General features: G+C 46.2%; 5 protein-coding genes across 6 annotated transcripts; 2 read left to right on the top strand and 3 right to left on the bottom strand.

The window, feature by feature from the left end:
- Window positions 1-96: 96 nt before the first annotated feature.
- Window positions 97-4,301, bottom strand: BDCG_08028 (uncharacterized protein). Its single transcript, XM_045423796.1, has 2 exons — window positions 2,199-4,301; window positions 97-2,112 (listed from the first exon to the last, which is right to left on the bottom strand). The coding sequence occupies exons 1-2, from the start codon at window positions 2,383-2,385 to the stop codon at window positions 1,097-1,099; spliced, it is 1,203 nt and encodes a 400-aa protein (XP_045272655.1). The 5' UTR covers window positions 2,386-4,301; the 3' UTR covers window positions 97-1,096.
- Window positions 4,302-5,460: 1,159 nt separating this feature from the next.
- BDCG_08026 (RING finger protein) lies at window positions 5,461-9,374 on the bottom strand. The gene is made up of 4 exons (XM_045423795.1): window positions 8,969-9,374; window positions 8,813-8,917; window positions 8,062-8,746; window positions 5,461-7,990 (listed from the first exon to the last, which is right to left on the bottom strand). Exons 1-4 carry the CDS (start codon window positions 8,990-8,992, stop codon window positions 6,306-6,308), a joined length of 2,499 nt encoding a protein of 832 aa, XP_045272654.1. The 5' UTR covers window positions 8,993-9,374; the 3' UTR covers window positions 5,461-6,305.
- BDCG_08025 (MFS transporter) lies at window positions 9,374-12,641 on the top strand. The gene is made up of 4 exons (XM_045423794.1): window positions 9,374-9,428; window positions 9,557-9,675; window positions 9,761-10,026; window positions 10,086-12,641. The coding sequence occupies exons 3-4, from the start codon at window positions 9,793-9,795 to the stop codon at window positions 11,679-11,681; spliced, it is 1,830 nt and encodes a 609-aa protein (XP_045272653.1). The 5' UTR covers window positions 9,374-9,428; window positions 9,557-9,675; window positions 9,761-9,792; the 3' UTR covers window positions 11,682-12,641.
- Window positions 11,870-19,047, bottom strand: BDCG_08023 (the record flags this gene model as incomplete). 2 transcript variants are annotated; one of them, XM_045423792.1, is made up of 4 exons in its annotated part: window positions 12,457-14,822; window positions 14,889-17,358; window positions 17,433-18,624; window positions 18,715-19,047. In XM_045423792.1, 2 exons carry the CDS (start codon window positions 19,045-19,047, stop codon window positions 17,701-17,703), a joined length of 1,257 nt encoding a protein of 418 aa, XP_045282397.1. In that variant the 3' UTR covers window positions 12,457-14,822; window positions 14,889-17,358; window positions 17,433-17,700. The 2 variants fall into 2 exon arrangements, with proteins under 2 accessions (XP_045272651.1, XP_045282397.1); XM_045423791.1 differs by having other exon boundaries at window positions 11,870-17,358.
- On the top strand, window positions 15,404-17,486 carry BDCG_08024 (uncharacterized protein). Its single transcript, XM_045423793.1, has 2 exons — window positions 15,404-17,092; window positions 17,167-17,486. Exons 1-2 carry the CDS (start codon window positions 15,647-15,649, stop codon window positions 17,383-17,385), a joined length of 1,665 nt encoding a protein of 554 aa, XP_045272652.1. The 5' UTR covers window positions 15,404-15,646; the 3' UTR covers window positions 17,386-17,486.
- Window positions 19,048-19,389: the final 342 nt, after the last annotated feature.

Below are 19,389 nucleotides of genomic sequence, written 5' to 3'. Positions count from 1 at the left end.
AATCAATATCAATCTTCTGTTGGGGGTCCCGCGGTTGGTCGGCCCTTCTACCAGCAGTGCGCTGGTGGTGATTGAGCTCTTTTGCCCCAGTAGCCTACATCTTCAACAGCAGGAGTGAGTAACAGTAGAGTAGTATAAGTATGAATAACAATAACAATAATCAGTGATAATAATACAATAAAATCAAGTTAAAAATCAAAGCCAATCTAATATAACAAGCTCATGAAACAAAAGATATTATCAACAGAAGAAAAGCGGACAAGATAATTAGTAACTAAATGTAAAAGATTCAAGAATAAAAAAGAGGCTGTTTGTTTCACCTCAATCAACCCATGAACGCCTGAATGTACAGATTATCAAATATAAAAAATTACAAAAAATAAAATTAGTATGATCATGAAATGTAGCCCAAAAACACTGTACATACAGAGTACAGTACTTCATAAATGAGACCGAACCCAAGAGCACGGCGCCCTAACATGAACCTCCTCCATCAAATGACAAATGGAGACAATATCCAATAACTAAATAAGTCCCGGGGGCTAAACAAAGCCAACCAATGCTTTCCAGGCCTAGGGGAACACCTGGCCAAATGTCTATTTTCATTTCACATCACAACTCCCCGTTCTCCATCCCTTCCACCTCAAAAACGTTCGTTTTATAAAATATGAACGCGGTGGTTGATCCTCAACTCAGCTCAATCCTTTCCTTCGGACTTCTGCTGGATCCGAGTTTGATCATCCCTCTGGCTTTCGTGCGGTTGGAGAGATATGATCTGGCTGTACGGTGTACGCCGGATCCTGCCCTAGGGAGAGAGCAGGTCGAATCATGAGATGAGAGGAGGATAGTCAAAAAAGAAAAGCCGAAGCAAAAAGGAAAAGCAAAGGAATTGGACAAGGGTCATTTGAAACCAAAACACAACAAATGGGCAAAAAAACAAAAAACCAGTTTTGTGTATTTAACATCACATCCAACATTTTTACCCCGCCAAATTTGAATTTTATACCGTCGATTTGCGCCGTGATTTTGATACTTTTTTACCGGACTTTTTCCTTTCTCTTTTTTTCGTTTATTTCCCCCTGTTTCGCAAGTTTTTTTAAAACCCATCCCCCTCCTTCCACACTCTTCCAGCCTCCTCAGCACGTATTCGCGGATCTTTCCCCCGTTCCTTCGCCTGCTCAACCATCTTTGCCAACTCCTGCTTCTTGTCCTCTATCTCACGCTCCAGAACCTCATCTCTCCCGGGCTCAGGCTTCTCCAGTTTCTGAATCTCCTCGTCCGACAAGCCTTTCTCGATCGCCTCCTGAATCTCCTTACTTAACTCCTTCCATTTAAATAGTTCCCACTCCTTGGCACGTCTCTGGCGAGCGAGGTCAAAATATTCATCCAGTCCCTTAGCGCCACCAAAACATACGCCGAACCCGTCGCAGTAACACGCATGCTGCGCGGGACAGAAGACGTTCTTGCCCGTGAACACAACCTGCCAGAGATACTCCCACACGCGGCCGGAGATATAATTTTGCAGTTCCGTGCGCAGGATCCAATCGCGGTAGAAAACGTATCTAGATCTCGGGATGGCGCGCGCGCGCTCGCGGGAGACTGCGAATTGGGCGCAGCAGGCCTGCGACAGGACCGTGGGGACTTCCGCAAAGGGGAAAAGCTCACTCCACGCTTTCGCAAGGATTGCTTCCTCCGGCTTGCTGGGGTCCGCTTCTTCTTTTTCTGGGTGTATCCAGTCCGGGCAGCCGGGGACCCAGTTACAGCGCAGATTCATGTATCCGTCACGCATGACGCGTTCGCTGCTTAGCCTATTGATTAGTTCGGCGGCTTTGAAGTCTAACGGCTCTTCGTTGTGCCAGCTATTGCCGTGGGAATGCATGAATATCATGATGTCTGGGAGGTTGTCGTAGTGGTCGATGAGGTAGGTGAGGTAGACCATTGCTTCATTGCCCTTGTTGGCGGGCGGGTGGAGAGTTGCGGAAGGATCATCGACGACGTAAACGAACTGTTGCACATGCTGGACCTGGGAGGAGATCCAGCTGACGTCTTCCTTTTGTAGACGGGGGATGATCAAGGCTCTTGAGTAGTGGGAGCCGGGTGGTTTGGGAACTCCTGGGTTCAATATTAGAGTTACTGCGATATGGGTGATGTTGAAGTAGCGACGACTCTTCTTGTTGTTAGGAAGCGGGAGAACCAACCGGGGGAGAAGTGTGAGAAGTATCCCCGAGTGGGAGCTTTTTCTTCGGATGCATGTTCGATCAATGGGCCGGCGAAATTCCTGTGGTTTCTGGCGACGTGCCTATACCAGCTCAGAGTGACTAGGAAGGCAAGGATGGTGAGGAGAGCGAAAGGCCGCCGCACGAGGGCCAAAGGTCGTGAGTACATTATCGGATTGATTCATCCGTGGATATATATACCTCTATATATGGGGTTTGGGCGTCGTCACTTGTTTTGGATGACGATTATCGATTGACTATCTGGTTTCAAACACGCGGGATCCAGTGCCCCTTGCAGTGCCTCTTGTTTCCTTTATATTCGAACTTTCGAACTGCTTTGATCCCTTACCCCCGGTTTAGAATCGGAAGCCCAGGTAGGCAGGGGTTCGGTCTACTCTAGAAAGTGATTGAGCTAAAGTTAGTTAGGGGGGAAGGGTGGGATGTTGAGATGGAGGAACGATCAGCAAGGAGAAGGCATTCTGCCAGATACGAGGCGACCAGAACATTAAATGAAGCGCCGTCCAGCAGAATAACAGGACGAATAGCGGGAAATATTGTCTGTTGCATTTAAAACCATATATTAAAGAATAATAAGTATTATGTGGAAGCGAAGAGAACAAGACAACGGTGGGAGACGCTGAAGTGGGTTTAGCCGCATCCAGAGAGGCGAGGGCAAATTCCATGCGCATCGCAGTCCTGAGAGTGGAAGAAAGGGAATTTAAAAAATAAAAAAATTTAAAAAAATAAAAAAGAAAGGAAAGGAAAGGGGAAAGAAAGAGCAAAAGGAACCAAAGAAAGGGAAAAGAGGGAAAAGAACGTCCCCCCTGGCAGTAACGAGTGATGAGTGCTGTGCAACCAGGCAGAGGGGAAATATACGTAGAGGATATATATAGATAGAACACCGTGTACAGTACAGCGGACGCGCCAGTGTTCTCCGGTAAAGCCGAGTTTGCAAATATGGAAACGCATGAATCGTTCCCTTAGGTGGAATAACTCTGGTACGGTACGTACGCCTGTGTTAATATGTATGTAGTAACTGAGGTTGTTTGTTGCTCTCACAAGGGTTCTTTCTTGTCCATGCGAGAGCAACTCTGATGATGGCCATGGCTCATATATGTCATATATGGTTCGTCCTGATGAAAAGGAAAAGGTTGTATGTATTCTTTGTGCAGCCAAACCACTCCGTACATAAATAAACAAACAAATAACTACGAAGTAAGACAGATAAAAGAAAAGATCCAAGGATAGTAGCAGTCTGCATGCTCGGCCTGCCTGGGGTGGAGTTGGCGTAGCGGCGATCAACGCCTCAATCACTCTCACATTCCAGCCCGAGGTTGCGATTTTCATGACGTCGGGCAGGCATAGTAGCATCCAATGGAGAGTACTCGTACTCTTTTCTTTCTCCTTCAGCGTTCGGATATAAGGGCAATGCAGGTATCAGTACATCCGTGAATTCCAGCCGGGGAACCGTCGTGGCTTGACAGCTGAGCAGAGGCCATCTAGGATAGAAGGGTCAGCTTGGGAAGTAATATCTGTAAGCCGTGAAACAGGTGAATATGTAGGTAAGGACGAAAGGATTCTGCATCTAACATGCACTAGACGATTATTGCTCTTCTTCTTCTTCTTCTTCTTGAGATAGCCAATTAGCGGGGATGCGAAGACGATGCCTCGCTTCCTGCAACAAAGTAAAAGCCGTTGTCTATATGGGATTTAAGCGATTACAGGCAAACTACCATAGGTATAGTGCTTCTCCTCCGCAGTTCTGGATAGTTATGAATGTAGTTAGCCATGCAGATGTAGCAATTATAATAATTACTTAGATAACTAATGTTTGTGTGAGTGTATGAAATCAGAACCAGTTCATGGCTAGTAGCATCTCATTTGGCTCTCATAAGGCCACAAGCTATCATCTATCATAATAACATTAGATATCCCCCTCCACCGTCAGAATATCCAACAGATTAAAGTATACCCATTCCAGTTTATAATACATCAAGATCTGATTTTACAAGGACCTTCGGATAGTGCAATTTTAATAATTGCACTATGGTTATTAAAACCCACCTTGTAATGTATGTACTTGGCAGCTAGGTGATAGATATAGGATTTTATAATAAGCAACGAAAATGACAGAACCTATTTAGTTAGCGGGCACTAAAATGATGTCATACACTAAATAAGTCCCCCTAATAATAGGGCTGAAGTTGCCACAGCCAGTCAGTCCAGTCCAGTTCCATGGGTAACTAGCGGACGCCACCAATCCTCCTAATAATAAGCTTAAATTAGGCGCTAGCGTCCGTTGCCCACGCGCTTGGTCTGGACGTCGATATATCAAAAACAGCAGCATACTGGCTCCAGAGCAGGTCAAGGTTATTGACACACGAGACCCCAGCTGAATCTTGTTACTTTATTTGTTGATATTGAGAAGTCCCTCCTGCGCGGTGGTTAGTAGAGGCTGTGGAAAAAAAAAATATATATCTCCACGGGATATTCATTCATTTTCCGTGATTGAAGCTGTGTTTTTAATTACAAGGTTGTTGTATGATAATGACGATGATGCTAGCAGTCTGCCGGAGCAAGTGAGAGAAAGACATCGAATAGAGAATTGGAAGGGAAAAGGGTCCAGGTCAAGGTTGGAAGAAATTACTCGGGGGGAGAATCTGGTCAGAAGGCTATCTATCTCTGTCCTCCGTGGCCTATTCGGGAACGCGAAAAATGCTACCACAGTTAGGCCTGTAACTCATTTACTTCGATTGGTTGGGCGAATCTAGAATATTAGACCTAGGTTTGGGTAATGAAGTTCCGTCGACGTAAAGAAGCCCTATCACGGACAGGGGATGTAAATCACGCGCGGGAGCAGACTCGACGTGGTATCCCCCTCCCTGCCTCTAAAAGGATCTGAGCAAATAAAAAGAAGAAAGTGAGAAAGGAGTATAGAGGGGGCTTGGAATAAGAAAGAAACAAAGTAGGAGGGCGGTTCGAGATGTCAGTGATGATAGTCGCCAAACACAGGCAACTCACCCTCGACACCCATGGAGAAAAAGAAAAGAAAAAGGAAAAAAAATATCTCCCAACAACTCAGGCTGGAAAATTAACTCCGTGTGAATAAAAAAAGTATTCCCGATTCCCGACGGGGTGAAGTAAAGAATCTCTCAAAAAGGACAAAACAGGACTGGCTAACCCATCCACGGATAATGGATAACCCCATATATATATATATACTTTCAATAACAAAAAGTCATGTCTGTCGCTGATGATTACCAAGGCAAATATCGTCGTCATCGGGGGAGGGGTTGAGGCTGAGGTTGAGGAATTTGTACTGTACAAGGAACTTGTAGGAGCATGCAAAGTTCCACTCCCCACATCGCCATCACAGCTTCCTCTCTGCCCGTGTCCTAGAGACTATTTGGTGATGAAGAGTTTTAACCCGATTTAACTCATTGTCATGATTTGGTCCCCCCCGAGTAGGGGGGGGAACGGGGGGGAGGCCGAAGAACCTACATACATACATAGTACATACAATTATTTTCTACCCCTGCTGCCATTTTTTGATAAACGGCTGTGGTGTGGTGGAGGGGCAAAGCGGAACAGATGCCTACGATAAAAGGAACGTGGATATCTTAAAAAAAAAAAAAAAAAATCTCAGACGTCTTCAATGATAAATGGGGGGTGATTTTACACAGTCGTAGATTTTCTTCTTCCATATAATGTCCGTTAAACACAAGAGGACAATCTAGAAATACAAGCATCAAAAGCGAGTGGTATGATCAACAGGGCTGGGCTGTCTTGTTCGATCATCGAAAGGGCTGATGGAAAACGACGAAAAGAAAACTGCAAAAAGAAAAGACGAGACAAAAAAAAAGATGCAATCTGCAGACCATAATATCCTTCGTTGAAGAGAATCCAGAAAACAAAAACCCAGGAGTGAAAAAATTGATGTAATTACATGAATTGTGAAGATATAATTGATGCCCATTTTCTTTTCCTCTCCTTTTCCCCCTATCCTCTGCCGTGAGACGAAGTTGCTGTGGCTTGCCCACAGCTTAGTCTACCTACCACACGGGTGTTGTCATGAAATTTTTCGTCTTATCAAGCACTGTCTTCTACGTAATCTTCTACTGTGGTTGCGCGGGATTTGCCTTTAGACGACGATTGATCTGACGGTGCTGGTTCCACGTCATTGTTTTCTTCTCCATCCAGCCCTGTTGGTGTATCTTCAGGCGCTGCCACTACAGGCTTACTAATTGTCCCGTTCGATACTGTTGAACTCCAGTCTGGAATGGGAGGGGCATGTTCTGCAGAGGGGCGATTAGTCCTAGAACTAGTCTGCACCGGTTCAGCCTGTGATCCGTGACTTGGCGCAGAGAATGCCAATGTAGGGTTTGGAGAGGATGAATCCAGGCTAGACCGTTGAACATCCAAAGGTTCATGGTTGAGAGAAGCTGCGCTGTTAGTTGATTCGTTCGTGGGGGGTGACGAAGTGTTTGGTGTTTGGGAAAATAGTTGAGTACTAGGCATTGACGATGAGTGTGAGGGCAATGGAGGTTCCATAGAATGGGTGGTGGAGGTTTGAGTGGATGATGGTCCAGGATGATTAGCCTGCTGTAGAGGTAACAATGTCCAACCTCGGGGCAGGATAAGCCCTTCGGGGAGACGACTGTCCCCCGAGCCCAGCGCAGGGACTTGTGGATGGGATGTGAACTGTCTTTGGCTGCCAGTCGCAGGAATATGTGATGATGCCATAGCAGTAGGAGTAATAGCTGGCGCAGTTGCAGCCTGTGGTTGTGGTTGCGGTTGTGGTTGTGTATGCTGGTTCGTCATGCTGGCTTGAGTAGCGCGAAGTCTGGCTAATTCAGCTTGTAACAAACGCACCACTTGCAATTGTTCAGCCGTAGCCCGCAAATTGTCAATCGCCTGGGAAATATGATGCTCAACATGCTGGAGATGGGCCTGCGTGTGTTGGAAGTTGAATTGCGTGTTTGATGCGGTTGGCTGTACGTTGTTGTGCTGGGCTGGAAGCGGCTGTTGGGCAGGCGGTCGCCCAAAGCCAAATCCAAAGCCGATTTGCTGCGGTCCAGCTGGCTGGCGGTTTGCATTAGCTCCTGGCTGAACAGGTGGCGCTTGGCCATCGTGGATCTGTTGTGCAAGGTTCTGGAACAAATCTCCACGGCCAGCTCCAAACCCGACGCGAATAGGCCCGAAATTGAACATCCACGCTCTTGGTCGAGCTTCTCCAGGTTGACCATCGGCTGCCCCGAAAGTCTGGTTTGCTCCCGCACCCTGAGCTTGATTAGCCATTCCACCGGGACCTCCAGGGGCAACCCCTGGAGCAGCAACGAAATCCTGACGTATTCGAGCTGAGGCAACAGGCCGTCGACATGTTGGACAGATTTGTTGGCGCTCTAGCCAGCTACGCAGGCATGCAAAATGGAGTATATGGCCGCAAGGGAGTTTCTTTGCCCTTAATCGATCCGAAATGGGACCAGAAGGTCTGGCTGGGGGTGCGTTCCCATTTGGAGCGGCTGCCGGTTGCCAAGGTTCCATCTCTTCGCGACAAATAATACATACATCCCCTGCCGCGATTTCTTCCGCAGTTGCATCCGGGTAGCGTTGGTGCATATCCCTTGTAGCATTGCGGTAACGAAGGAAGTCAACCACCCGCTTCCCAAATGACCTCATTGTAAGCACAACATCTCGAATAATGTGGATCGGTAATCCGTAGAAGGTGAAAAGGATCGCGAAGAAAGACATATAGACAACAAGTTTTACAAAGTCTATATGTTTAATCAGCTTGCGTAATCTTATCACGGGGGAATCAAACAGTAATGATTATAATTATACTCACCAGTTACGATATTGAGATAAAATACCCATCGGCCCTTTTCCTCCCAGCCAGGAACATCAAGCTCCATTTCATCAATATCATCCTCATTTGGTAAATTATTTAGAGGTTCCTGTGACCCAGAGTTTGACTGTTGCTGGATTGCTTCTGCTCTCGCTGCTCGAATCTCCGCTCTTCGTTCCTCCATCTTCGCCTGTCGCTGTTGTCTAGTGATATAAATCTCCCAGAGGGAGATACCGTACCTCGCCGCGGTCGACGTCGAGAGGATTGATAGGATCGCAAACTCGAATCCAAACATCACCATCATGTCAGGTCGAGCCTTGCGGAGTACTGTCTTCACGGCATATTCGAGCATAAGGGTGTTGAATACTACGGCCAAAATCAGGGAAACTGCTAGTCGCGTATGGAAAAGGCGGGGGTTTTGCGGCGGCTGCTGCTCAAGTATTTCCACTCGACCCTCTCCAATCCATCCCCAAATTTTACCAACAAGAAGGCAGACGAACATGACCAGAAACCAGGCTCCCATCTCGCCACGAAATATGGTCATCGCGAGGCATGTTTCCGTCACCGCAAACCAAGCTTTTTCATATAGTTGCTCCGTTTCGACTGGTCGGAGGGGTCCATATAGCAATCTCTGAAGTCCATATAGCACGAATCCGACGATCAAGAGGCAGAAGTTCGTTAGTATCTAAGTTTAGCTATTATTAGTCGGTTTATCTACTTTGAGCATTAACTCGAACGATCGTACACATACCATGAGGTTCGCGTTGCTCTGGGACAGATAGACGCAGGCGGAATAAAAGTTTGCTCTCTGGTGTAAGGCCTTAAGGATCACGCCAGCAGCCAGAGCCGTCGAGGCCTAGGCGATAGTTAGAATCAGCTTCGTATATACTTTCATTAGATATCATACCCCAGCATAAGCTGCCAACCTCATGGCGGCGGACGCAGTTCCCTCGGCTAAGGCGTGTAAGAAAAAGAAAGGGGGTATCAAAGGAAAACAGCGGCTTATGAAAACATAGTTAAAGCGGATGGAAAAAGAAACCAGTGTGGGTGTTCTGTTTGCCCACTGCTGGGTGACTTGAAAAGTGGTAAAGTGGTCGTTGCAAGAGTGACGAACTTCAAGCCAGCTAGCATCATCAACGCGGTGATGGGGAGATCCGCCGGATGGGCTGGGGCAAAGGATGGGCCAATCAGAGTGCTATGTTTGGGTTTGGTTACTAAGCTTGGTCACGTGGAAATCATTGCCCGGAGATGTGCAGCACTTATGCTATTAATACCGTTTATTTACCTTTGTCGGGGTGTTAAGAGATTTGAAGCGAAATGCGAGGAAATTCGTGCTCCTTTGAGAAGATCATTTCGCAAAAAACAACGTGAGTTTCATACTGAAAACAGATATCTATAAAACTGAGCTCCGCGGGTTAGCCTCGACCTCTTTGTCAGTCATGTGATGCGCTAAGTCATAATAAGCTAGCCCGAGTTTGCGGCAAATGCCCTACAGGCTACGTAGCCTTGAAGTCAAAATAATGGTCTGATATCATGTTCTATAACATTAACTCGGTAACCTCCCCACGCTGCGGGTTTAGTCACAACATTGGCCCCTCCAATATGATAATTGAGGTATTTCCTGCTGTTCCCGGAATACTACAATGCTTCCTGCAGCTCTAGCCAAAGTTTTCAGTACTAACTCCCCTGGATCTAATAGGGACGTGACAGCTCCGGCAATACCACGCCATAATGTTTACCGCTACTAAATTGCAGACGGCAACCTACCTCTTAGGTGTTTGCCTGTTTTCGATCTCCTTCCTCGTCTTTTTGAACTCGTCGATATCCTTCGTAGTCACAGATCTAATTAATCTCCCAACCGGTGAAGGTGATGCTGTTGGTACGCTCGGCTTCGCGGATGAGCTGTTGGCCCTAGTGGCTTGTCCCGTATGGGGAATGTTATCGGATCGGATCGGGGTCAGATACGTGAGTTGGAAGTATCCATTGGATTACCATTTGGGTAAACTCTGACATTATATGTCAAGGTATGTACGGTAGGCTACCTGATTATCGCTCTGGCACTGGCCCTGTTTGTGCAGGCCAAAAATGTATACCCAGAGCTTCTACTAGGCAGGCTTTTGTTTAGCCTTGGTGGGTCGGCAGTAACCACTATGGTAACTGCTGTCCTTCCGGCTATAACTGCAAGCAAGAGCTCCTTGAATGGCACCTCCGCAAATTCAGATCAGAGTTCTGAAATAATTACGCCCACTTCCCCTCAGCCAGATGAATCCCAAAGGATATATGGCCATCTGCATCGACCGTCTAACGGTTCAGAGTTGACGATAACCCCCGTGCTTTACCAGGCGACATTGCCTGATTCAAAAACGCGTGAAAGGCGGGCAGCAAAGGGTTCAACGTCACATCTAGCTGGCATCGTTGGCATGCTTACAGGTTCTGGCGCCGTCGTTGCGTTGCTGGTTTTCCTGCCCCTTCCGGCGTGGTTTGAGAAATCAGGGCGGTCTCCTGCTCAATCAATCAAATTGAGCTACTACATAGTTGCTTTGCTCTCTCTTTCTGTTTCCGCAGTTTGTTTCATTGGCCTACGAAATCTACCTGATGATCAGTACACAGGATGGAAGTCACTATTCAGGGCCCCTAGAGCCCATACTTCAGATGGACCACAACCCACCACAGCAATGACGTCGAACTCACCTCTATCGTCATTATTTCCTAAATCATACCTATCACAATTCAGTGCATCATTCCTTCTCGGCTTTAAACAGCCGGGAATAGGGCTCGCATATTTGGGCGGATTTGTCGCCCGAGCCTCAACCGTTGGCATCTCCCTATTCATTCCTCTATATGTCAACCAACATTTCAGGCGCTCAGGTCTTTGTGATGAAAGCCACCCCAGTAACAAGAGCCACGTACTTGAAACCGACCTGGGTGAGATCAAACAGTCGTGTCCGAAAGCCTACATTGTTGCTTCAATATTGACGGGTGTTGCACAACTCATCGCCTTGTGCTTCGCACCAGTCTTTGGCTATTTCTCAGCAAAATCTAAACGACACAATGTCCCGCTCCTTTCCGCTGCTCTGACTGGAATTATTGGCTATATTTTCCTTACCCTCCTACCAGCTCCTCAGATATCTGGGCCGGGGGGAAGCCCAGTGATATTCGTCGCCATGGCCCTGGTCGGGATTAGCCAGATTGGGTCTATCGTCTGCAGCCTCGCAGGCCTCAGTACTCATGTTCTTGGACCGGACCATTACCAAGATACAGCATCGTGCCACCATGACTCGGATGGACGACGAACAAATGCAGCCGACTATGCTACCCTAGAGGACTGCCCAGGCGCCAGAGACAATTTTTCAGATGAGAGCGCCGCCCTTCTTCCAAAACCTATGTCATCAGCAGCAAACTCCAACAATCTGGTTCACCTCAAGGGTTCCGTTGCTGGAATGTATTCGCTGTATGGGGGGGCAGGTATTCTCCTCCTTACAAAAATTGGAGGTCTCCTCTCAGATAAAGTGTCTCCGAAGTCGCCATTCTACATCCTTGCCGGCTTCAATGGGCTTCTTTTAGTAGCTGGTGTAGTAATCAGCGTGCTGCAGAGGTGGAATTACGGGAAAGTTGTATAAGTTGCCTTTGTGTTATTTTATTTTATTTTATTTATTTATTATTTTATTTTATTTTTTTTTTTTGCCAGAAAGCGGGTACCCCCTTCCATCCTTGCCTGAATGAGTTCATTCTCCCCAACTTTTCTCTCGGCTAGGCAACGTATCTATTTGGGTTATAGGCCTGAGATAAAATAAAACCATGTGTATTTACACTTCAGTTTCCGGTGTTCGTTCCTCAGCTTCAACTGAGGGCTTCATTCCAACCGTTTCAGCAACGTGTAGTGTAGGAGAAGGGAGGTTACATGGAAAGAGCCTTCAGTCTACCTTAGACATGATAGGCAGGGATGTTAGGGATTCTATCGCCTGTGCACCGTAGCAGATGAAGATGTTTTCGAGCATAGAGACTTCAATTTACGGGGTAAACAGCAGATATGGAACACCATATCTAGGTTTTGGTTTCAGAAAGGTAAAGACACGAGAAGAGCGAGGAGGCAAGAATCAAACGGAACAAGAAATGACATGAAACCAAAAGTCAATGATGAAAGGAAGCAAGAAGGGTGGAAATTGCAAAGACTAGTTAACCTTACCAGCCGAAGTTATTGTGATCTATCGACTAAGCTATTGAATTGAAACGAGACACAACCAAGCAAAAGTTGGCCTGTTGTCTCTCAACATTTTATGAAGGGTGTCAAATGTATAACGGCAATGTGCAGGAAGGAAATTGATGTGAAACTGGTTATGAAACGCATTTTTATTCCTATGAACAGCTGAGCTGCTCTTGGTTCACAATATTTGGGTCAGTTGAAGGGTTTATTTTTGGGTCGGGAGCTGTAACTAGGTATGTAGATGTACATGTATGTCCGACGTTACTGTAAACCAGGCAATCAGATGCTCCCAGGAAGGGATTTGTATGAATATTTTGTGCGTTTCTGCAACGGGTATTTGTACATGTGCAGTGCATACACGTCAAAGAATGAAAAGCTTTTCATGTCATGCGAAGTAAATATATGTATGTATATGTACTGTACATTGATGTACCCGCGTAGACAAAGGTGAAGTGCGTATGCACAACTATTTTTTCGCAAAGAAACGCTCGAGCATAAACCCACAGGCTTGCAGTTTGGCACGTCCAGGAAGGCAGAGCTACAGAGAACAGGTGCATGATAAACAAAGGGGGGAGAAGGTAAGCTCCCATTGACGACCTCCCTAAAAACTGGACATGCCCGGATAGGCACAATAATAATAAAAGATAATTCATGATTGAAATGTGGTAAACTAGTTCCCTCGCTTAGCCCGGCAAAAAAATGCTTCCAGTACAAAAAATTTATAGTTGGGGTTCAAGAAAGAAGAAATGGCAATATTCTCCGAGCTACATTATAGTTCATGGTCCAGCCTTTCTGCCGTTTGATCTTGGCTCTTCATTCTGCGGCGGTTTCTTCACCCTCAGACAATCCCTAGCACGAAGCCATGCCTTCCATCTGCTCCTTCAATAGAAAAAGCAAAACGAGGCGTGGAAAAGGACCAGAAGAAAGGCGGGAAAGGAAGGTGTTCTCGAAGCACGGACGAAGGTCCTCCCCTCTCGGTTTTACCTTCTCGAAAGTTCTGCAGCTGCAGGTAGGGTTCCGGCGTCCATGTCCGTGCCTACAGCAATACGCTGTATATGTTGCGTCAAGAGCTGCATTGCAGCGTGCCTAAAGGCGGGCCCTAGCCGATCCTGATCTTGGATTATTCTTTTCTTTTCTTTTTATCCAGCCTCATCGTGTTATTGGCGGTCATGGGGGACAACAGTGTGGGATTGGCTCGGCAATTTGCAGCATATTGCACTAGCGTGATGTAAGGTTGTCAATTTTTCATCCCTTTCTTCCTGCTAGGCGTTTTAATTTCTGACCTATCAATAAACCTGCCATGCAGAGATCGTTAGATTTGTACGGGGACCCTATCGGGCTCTATCGTCCCAAGCTTTCCTGTTGCTCTGCAGGGACAAAAGGGTCAAATTTTAACCCCAACTTTCAAAAATATCACCAAAAGAGAGGGAAAAACAAGAAAAGTAAAGAAAAGAAAATTTTTAAAAATCAGAAAAACTACTAGATAAGGCAATGACTAATAGCTGAAACTCGTTTTATATTGCTGGACAACGAAAGAAGGGTGGGGTAATGGCCACGTTCAGGGCTGGTCCCCATGCATGACTATATTGAGAAAGGTGATAGGACCGGTGGTGATCAGGACGAGCGGGAAGAGCAGGAAGAGCACGGAGGCAATGAATGATCTAGATCATACAGGAACCGAAAGTTAAATATTCCCAAGCCTCTAAGCATCCGCTTTGCATAAAAAGGCAATCGGGAATAAAGAAGAAAAGAAAAAGAAAAGAAAAACGTGAGGCAACGGCGGCAGTCAATTAATCGGCACAGCCACAGATTGCCACGAGCAAACTTTGAGGTGGAAGCAGCCCTGGAAGCATTTGAAGGTAGCTAGCGCTCCTTAATGCTGCACTGGGACATACTCGGACACATGAAATAGCTGAAATAGAGTGTATTCTTCGACGACATAAGAGTTGAACATTCCAGTGCATTGCAGGTCCATGCCTGCAACATCTGCTGCTAAATGTTAGAGTGGTAAGTGTTTTCAAGAAATCCTTACAAGAATCCGCCTGCAAGGAAACCTGCGTTCGAAGAGGATTGGAGCCAAAACGTGGCTTTTCTCTCGACCATTGAGAGCATGGCGGGTGTGCAATGAAAGATGTGACAACACAATCGACAAGGCTTAGGGCGCTCAGATCGCAGGGCGCCAAGTTTGTCAGGAATGCAACCAGTCATATCATAGGAAGTCCCTACTTCACTCATGACATGCCAGATTATCATTGAAACTGAAGAACACGTTTGCGGCTTCTCCAAAACATAAGGAAAACATGACGTTAGCCTTCACTGATGCGTTAGATTCTAATAATAATGCAACCCGCAATGCGCGGAAGTTACACTCAAAGGAAAGCGGGAGGTTGCTAGAAACAGATGACAGCTAATGTTGACGTATCGAAGGGCATGTTCCTCGAAAATTCTAGAGTGTTGCCAGTTGCGATGGCTTGCAGTTAAGATCATCGAATACCAACAAAAGTTGGTGATAGGCATGCGCAAGGGACCGTTACCTTGGGCAATGCATGTAAGGAGCCTTCAACTATCAGTTTTTGGAATGGGAAAGCCTTTATTTTGGCGAGGAAATCGGGTAGATCCATACACATGTTGTTTGCTTCCCTAACCAATTTTAAAAGCAATATTAAGCTCTATTGCAACCCGGGGAATGTTGGACCAGTGATTATGGACACTCAACGGCTTTCCACGCTTCGAATATTGGTCCATGCCGTCTCAGCTGCAAGTGCCACATACCACAACAAGGGAGGTTGCGAGGAAAGTTTTATCGGTGAAAATAGTTGTAAATTCTCCGCGATGGACTTCATAAATCCGAAATAATTTAACGAAGTCACCATCACCTAGAAAACTAAAATATATTTCTCAAATTCATTATCTTTGCTAAATTTTCACAGCACTTGGATATTGATTTCGGTGTTTCATTCTGGGAACTAAGAGTCAAACACAGCTTGAATCGAACGTAAACGAAGGAGGTAGTCTTCGGTGCTTCCAGGTAAGCTTCTATTGTACATCGAACATTTCATATTCAAACGCAGCTGAATGCCTAACGTGTCAATATTAGAATATTTCCACTGGAGGGAGTGCTCAGAATTCGTACCCGTAGCTCGCTAGAATCCCTATTATAAAATTTTAGCTAGCTTCACATCAATTTCTCGAAAATCTCGAAGATTCGCGTTGGTCCATCCAACAAAGAAGCATTACAACAACTGCCCGAGTTGACTCTGTTCAAATTCTTCTAGTCCTCTCTGGTAGAGGACAGGAGTTTCATCGGCTTGCACCATATCGTTCCAGGTGGCTTGGCGCTGGAGAGCATAGCAATCTCCTCCCAACAGCTGTTGTGGAGATATGGCTTTGTCCCGGCGACGGGCCCATCGAGATATATCCATTGCTCACGACCAACTCCCTATACCTAGAAGATCTGCGACATCAAACTTTTCGGCGACACAAAGCGCGTGGTGCGGAAAAGTTGTTTCACAAGATCTCGAGCCGCAAGCAAACTATGGCCATCCCGAGCAATTTTTTAACCCGAGTGGCAAATTTGAAACTTTGAATTCAAGTTATGCGATATCCACCAACGTCAGATTCACCGAAAGTAAATATGATGACAGAGACTCCGTTAGGCTGCAGACACAACAACGACACAGAGGCCCTCAAAATGTTGAATTTCGTTTTGATAGCCTCCCGGGACCAAACATCACAACCGATACGAACACTGGATGGGCGAGCCTAGCGGGATCTGGGCCAGTCAGCGAACCCGCCCCGGCTTTCTCTGCAACGGTACCGCGTAACGGCCAGAGACAGAGTAATTCGACAGTGCCAACGGTACCGCAACCCCTAATTCGATCCAACCTTGGATGTACTCCGTCCGGTTCGATCTACCCTGCTATGGAGACTCCTGGAGGGCAGCATTATATCCCAAGGGTACAGACCCAAATACATGAGTTCAAAAACTGCAACAGTAGTTGGGAAGGGGATAGGAAGGATGAGAACATGTCTGCGGATGGTGGGTCTCATCAACATGGATACATCTACCCAGGATGGGCCGAGCCCATGACTAGAATGCCATATATGCCCATATCACGCACCTCGGATACAAACACCGAATCAGCATATCCTACCACCATTGAATGTCTAGAACAAACGGGCAACAGAGGATATGTCCCAGATTTCACAGCAGAAACAACAAACGGGTGGTGGCATGGAGCGCAAAACTTTATCCAACAACCGCAACGATGGTCTAATGGGGTAAACAAAGATTTCTCTGCGTCGTTGATCACCCAGACCAGTCTGCCAATCGCACAGAGTGACTGGAATGAGCTGCACACAACCCCTCTAGGCAACCAATGCAGCCCAGAATCTTCGTTCTCTTCATGCTTTACTCCAGACACACTTCACGAGCCGGTAAATTTCGATTCTCTAAGTTTCCACGATATGAACATGGCGATGGAATATTTTGATCAAAATCCCGGACGTGAAAGGCTCACCGAATGGCAAGGCCATTTGACAGGCGATGAGCCCTTTGAGCCAAACGAGATCCCAGCCATAAAGCAACCAGGGAGGCCCCGAAAGATGAAGCGATGTGAGGCCCAGAGAACAGCAAGCATCGGCACCCAGCGTGCCAGTGAAAAAGATGAATTTCTGATCCAGTGCAAACGCGCAGGAATGCCGTATAAGGAAATTAAAGAAAAGGGAAACTTCTTCGAGGCAGAGTCAACGCTAAGAGGACGGTTTAGAACACTAACTAAGCGAAAAGAGCAGCGGGTAAGGAAGCCAGGATGGCAGGAAAAGGATGTGAGTAAATTGTTCTGTCGATATGTATTTCCCAATGTACGATTCCACTAACAAGGATATGTTCCTGATGACAGGTGCGACTGCTTTGTGAAGCCGTGCGGAAATACGCTAATCCGATACAAGATGGCGTAGGAGAGGACATCAAGGATCCTAAAATATCATGGAAGCAAGTGGGGGAATATATCTCGAAAAACGGCGGCTCGTACCATTTCGGCAATGCCACGTGTAAGAAGAAATGGTCACAGATCCAACAAGATATTATAACACTACGGCCAGAACATCAGTTCGGTTGATCGCAGAACAGAAGTTATATCTGGGGAGGAGAAAGCCGTATACGCACCGTAATAAATACCTTAATATATCCATTTATATATAATCGAGTAAATAAATTTCATCTTAATTAGCATTAAATGTAGGCTGAGCCTATAGTAGCCTCGTTATTTCGTTTCCCGGTAACAGCGGTCAAATATAATAGCTGTTCATAATCCCAATAGATTGGTATTAAATAGCGGTTCAATTTGTCTTCAATTTGTAGTCTGTTGAAATTCGGTATAATAGCGTATGTCAGTCGCATACAGAACGCATTCGGAGAGCCTTCTATGCATGTGTCAACACCTAGACACAAATGGATCTGGAAACCCAATTGCTTCCAACACAGATTCCAAGGAATCAGGCTGATCTCTCAGCACATCCCATTCAACGGCTGCTTTCACCATCAATGTCCCCGCTAAAATAGTCCCGTTGAGTTTAACCAGACCTGCTTCTAGGGTTTCGTTTCGATGTTTAGGGTCTATTGGTAGGCATGTAAACTCGCTCTTTCGAGGGCATATCATCATTCGAGATGTAGTCATGGCTAAATTATAGCTAATAGCAGCCGGTCCGTCGGTTTTCAAATTCATCGGATCCACGGCATTTAATTGAGAGACCGGGGACTGTTGCGCAACCTTCACAGCCATCCTGTATAATTGCAGGTATAAATTATGTAGCTCTTCCGCGGATGGCTCTGCTGGTAGATTGACAGCATAGCAGGCAAATGGCAAGCCAAAAGAGCTCGGATGATCGAAGTTCTTAGCTGCGGAGGAAGAATTTCCATCAATTAATGGCTTCCACGTTTCATCATTGGGCTGGGCTATTCTTTCCACAGGTAAAAACTGTATATGCCTGTGGGGTTGACTAGCACCACTGTGTTCCCCGGAGTTGAAAAATGCAAATAGGCGTTTCGATCCGGGTGGACCTTCATGCTTCTGCCATGCTTTTAGGCATTGAAATGTTGCTTGGAGGTCTTCTTTCTCGAGCAGATCGGACTGCGGCTTATAACCTTTGGTCGCAAGTATAAAGTGATCCGAGATAACGGGGAATTTATTCAGAACCAATATGTAGGACGGATCAGGCTGTGGAAACTGAGCAATGAGAAGATCTTCCGGGGGGTCGTGGAATGGATCTCGCTTTATGTCGGACGGTATATGTTCAAGTGCTTGGGGTGGGTTATTGATCGGCTTTTTTGCGAGAGCGGGACAGTATCTAAGTTGGAACTGGTATGATACCGAGGATTAATGAGCTTGCCAAAGACCTAGAATGTACATCAATCGGGAAACCAATCTGGAAAGGGTACAATGGCTTACTGGTGTATTTGAGGCCGATATTGTCGTGACCTCTGTCTGTGAGACAACAAGAGCCCCAGACTGCTTGGCCGCAGTGAACCGTCTCGCGACGAGCGCTGAGAGGTTCTCTGTGATTCCAGATAGCATGTCGTGCATTGATGGGGAACACGTACTAATGCTACGGACAGTGCAATCTTGATACGTGCTAATGGTGTTCAGATAAATGAAGCTATCGAGTCGTGTTATTTGCAGAAGACGCGGCTCCGAGATTGAGGTCGCGAGTTCTTGGCGCAAATCGACAACCAACAGAATCAGGGACTGCACAACATGGCCAACTACACCTACAATCTCCATTGTTGATTAATCGCATATCTTTATTTCTTGTTTCCAAGAGAGAGAGGACAGTTGTATTCATAATCCTCATTAAACCATGCTTTTATTCAATCACCTCTATGCAGTTAGCAACGCCAATATTCGGGTGTCCAACAGCTTTCAAAGATATAAATCACGGACGGAGTCAGTAATTGCCTAAAGTCAACCCTGCAGGAACCATTTCCCTCTCCTATTAATTCAGCGGGATAAAGTGAAAGATAATGTTCAATTTGATTCCCAGTGTTGGTAGACCCACATACCCCCAAAATCAGTTACTTGCTGCTAATAGGTCTCTAGGCAATTCAACAGTGCAAGCAATTCAGC

This window comes from Blastomyces dermatitidis (assembly GCF_000003525.1).
Source record: "Blastomyces dermatitidis ER-3 genomic scaffold supercont1.10, whole genome shotgun sequence".
NCBI classification, from domain to species: domain Eukaryota; kingdom Fungi; phylum Ascomycota; class Eurotiomycetes; order Onygenales; family Ajellomycetaceae; genus Blastomyces; species Blastomyces dermatitidis.
This window is presented reverse-complemented; position numbering and strand designations above follow the sequence as displayed.

Excerpts from the sequence above, each read along its gene's own strand:
- BDCG_08028 (XM_045423796.1), bottom strand. The coding sequence starts at position 2,385 with ATGTACTCACGACCTTTGGCCCTCGTGCGGCGGCCTTTCGCTCTCCTC. Across the intron at positions 2,113-2,198 it reads CTTCTCACACTTCTCCCCCG|GAGTTCCCAAACCACCCGGC; the intron begins GTTGGTTCTCCC and ends TATTGAACCCAG.
- BDCG_08026 (XM_045423795.1), bottom strand. The coding sequence starts at position 8,992 with ATGAGGTTGGCAGCTTATGCTGGG. Across the intron at positions 8,918-8,968 it reads GGTTGGCAGCTTATGCTGGG|GCCTCGACGGCTCTGGCTGC; the intron begins GTATGATATCTA and ends ACTATCGCCTAG. Across the intron at positions 8,747-8,812 it reads AGAGCAACGCGAACCTCATG|ATACTAACGAACTTCTGCCT; the intron begins GTATGTGTACGA and ends AGCTAAACTTAG.
- BDCG_08025 (XM_045423794.1), top strand. The coding sequence starts at position 9,793 with ATGTTTACCGCTACTAAATTGCAGACGGCAACCTACCTCTTAGGTGTT. Across the intron at positions 10,027-10,085 it reads ATCGGATCGGGGTCAGATAC|GTATGTACGGTAGGCTACCT; the intron begins GTGAGTTGGAAG and ends TTATATGTCAAG.
- BDCG_08024 (XM_045423793.1), top strand. The coding sequence starts at position 15,647 with ATGGCTTTGTCCCGGCGACGGGCCCATCGAGATATATCCATTGCTCAC. Across the intron at positions 17,093-17,166 it reads CAGGATGGCAGGAAAAGGAT|GTGCGACTGCTTTGTGAAGC; the intron begins GTGAGTAAATTG and ends TCCTGATGACAG.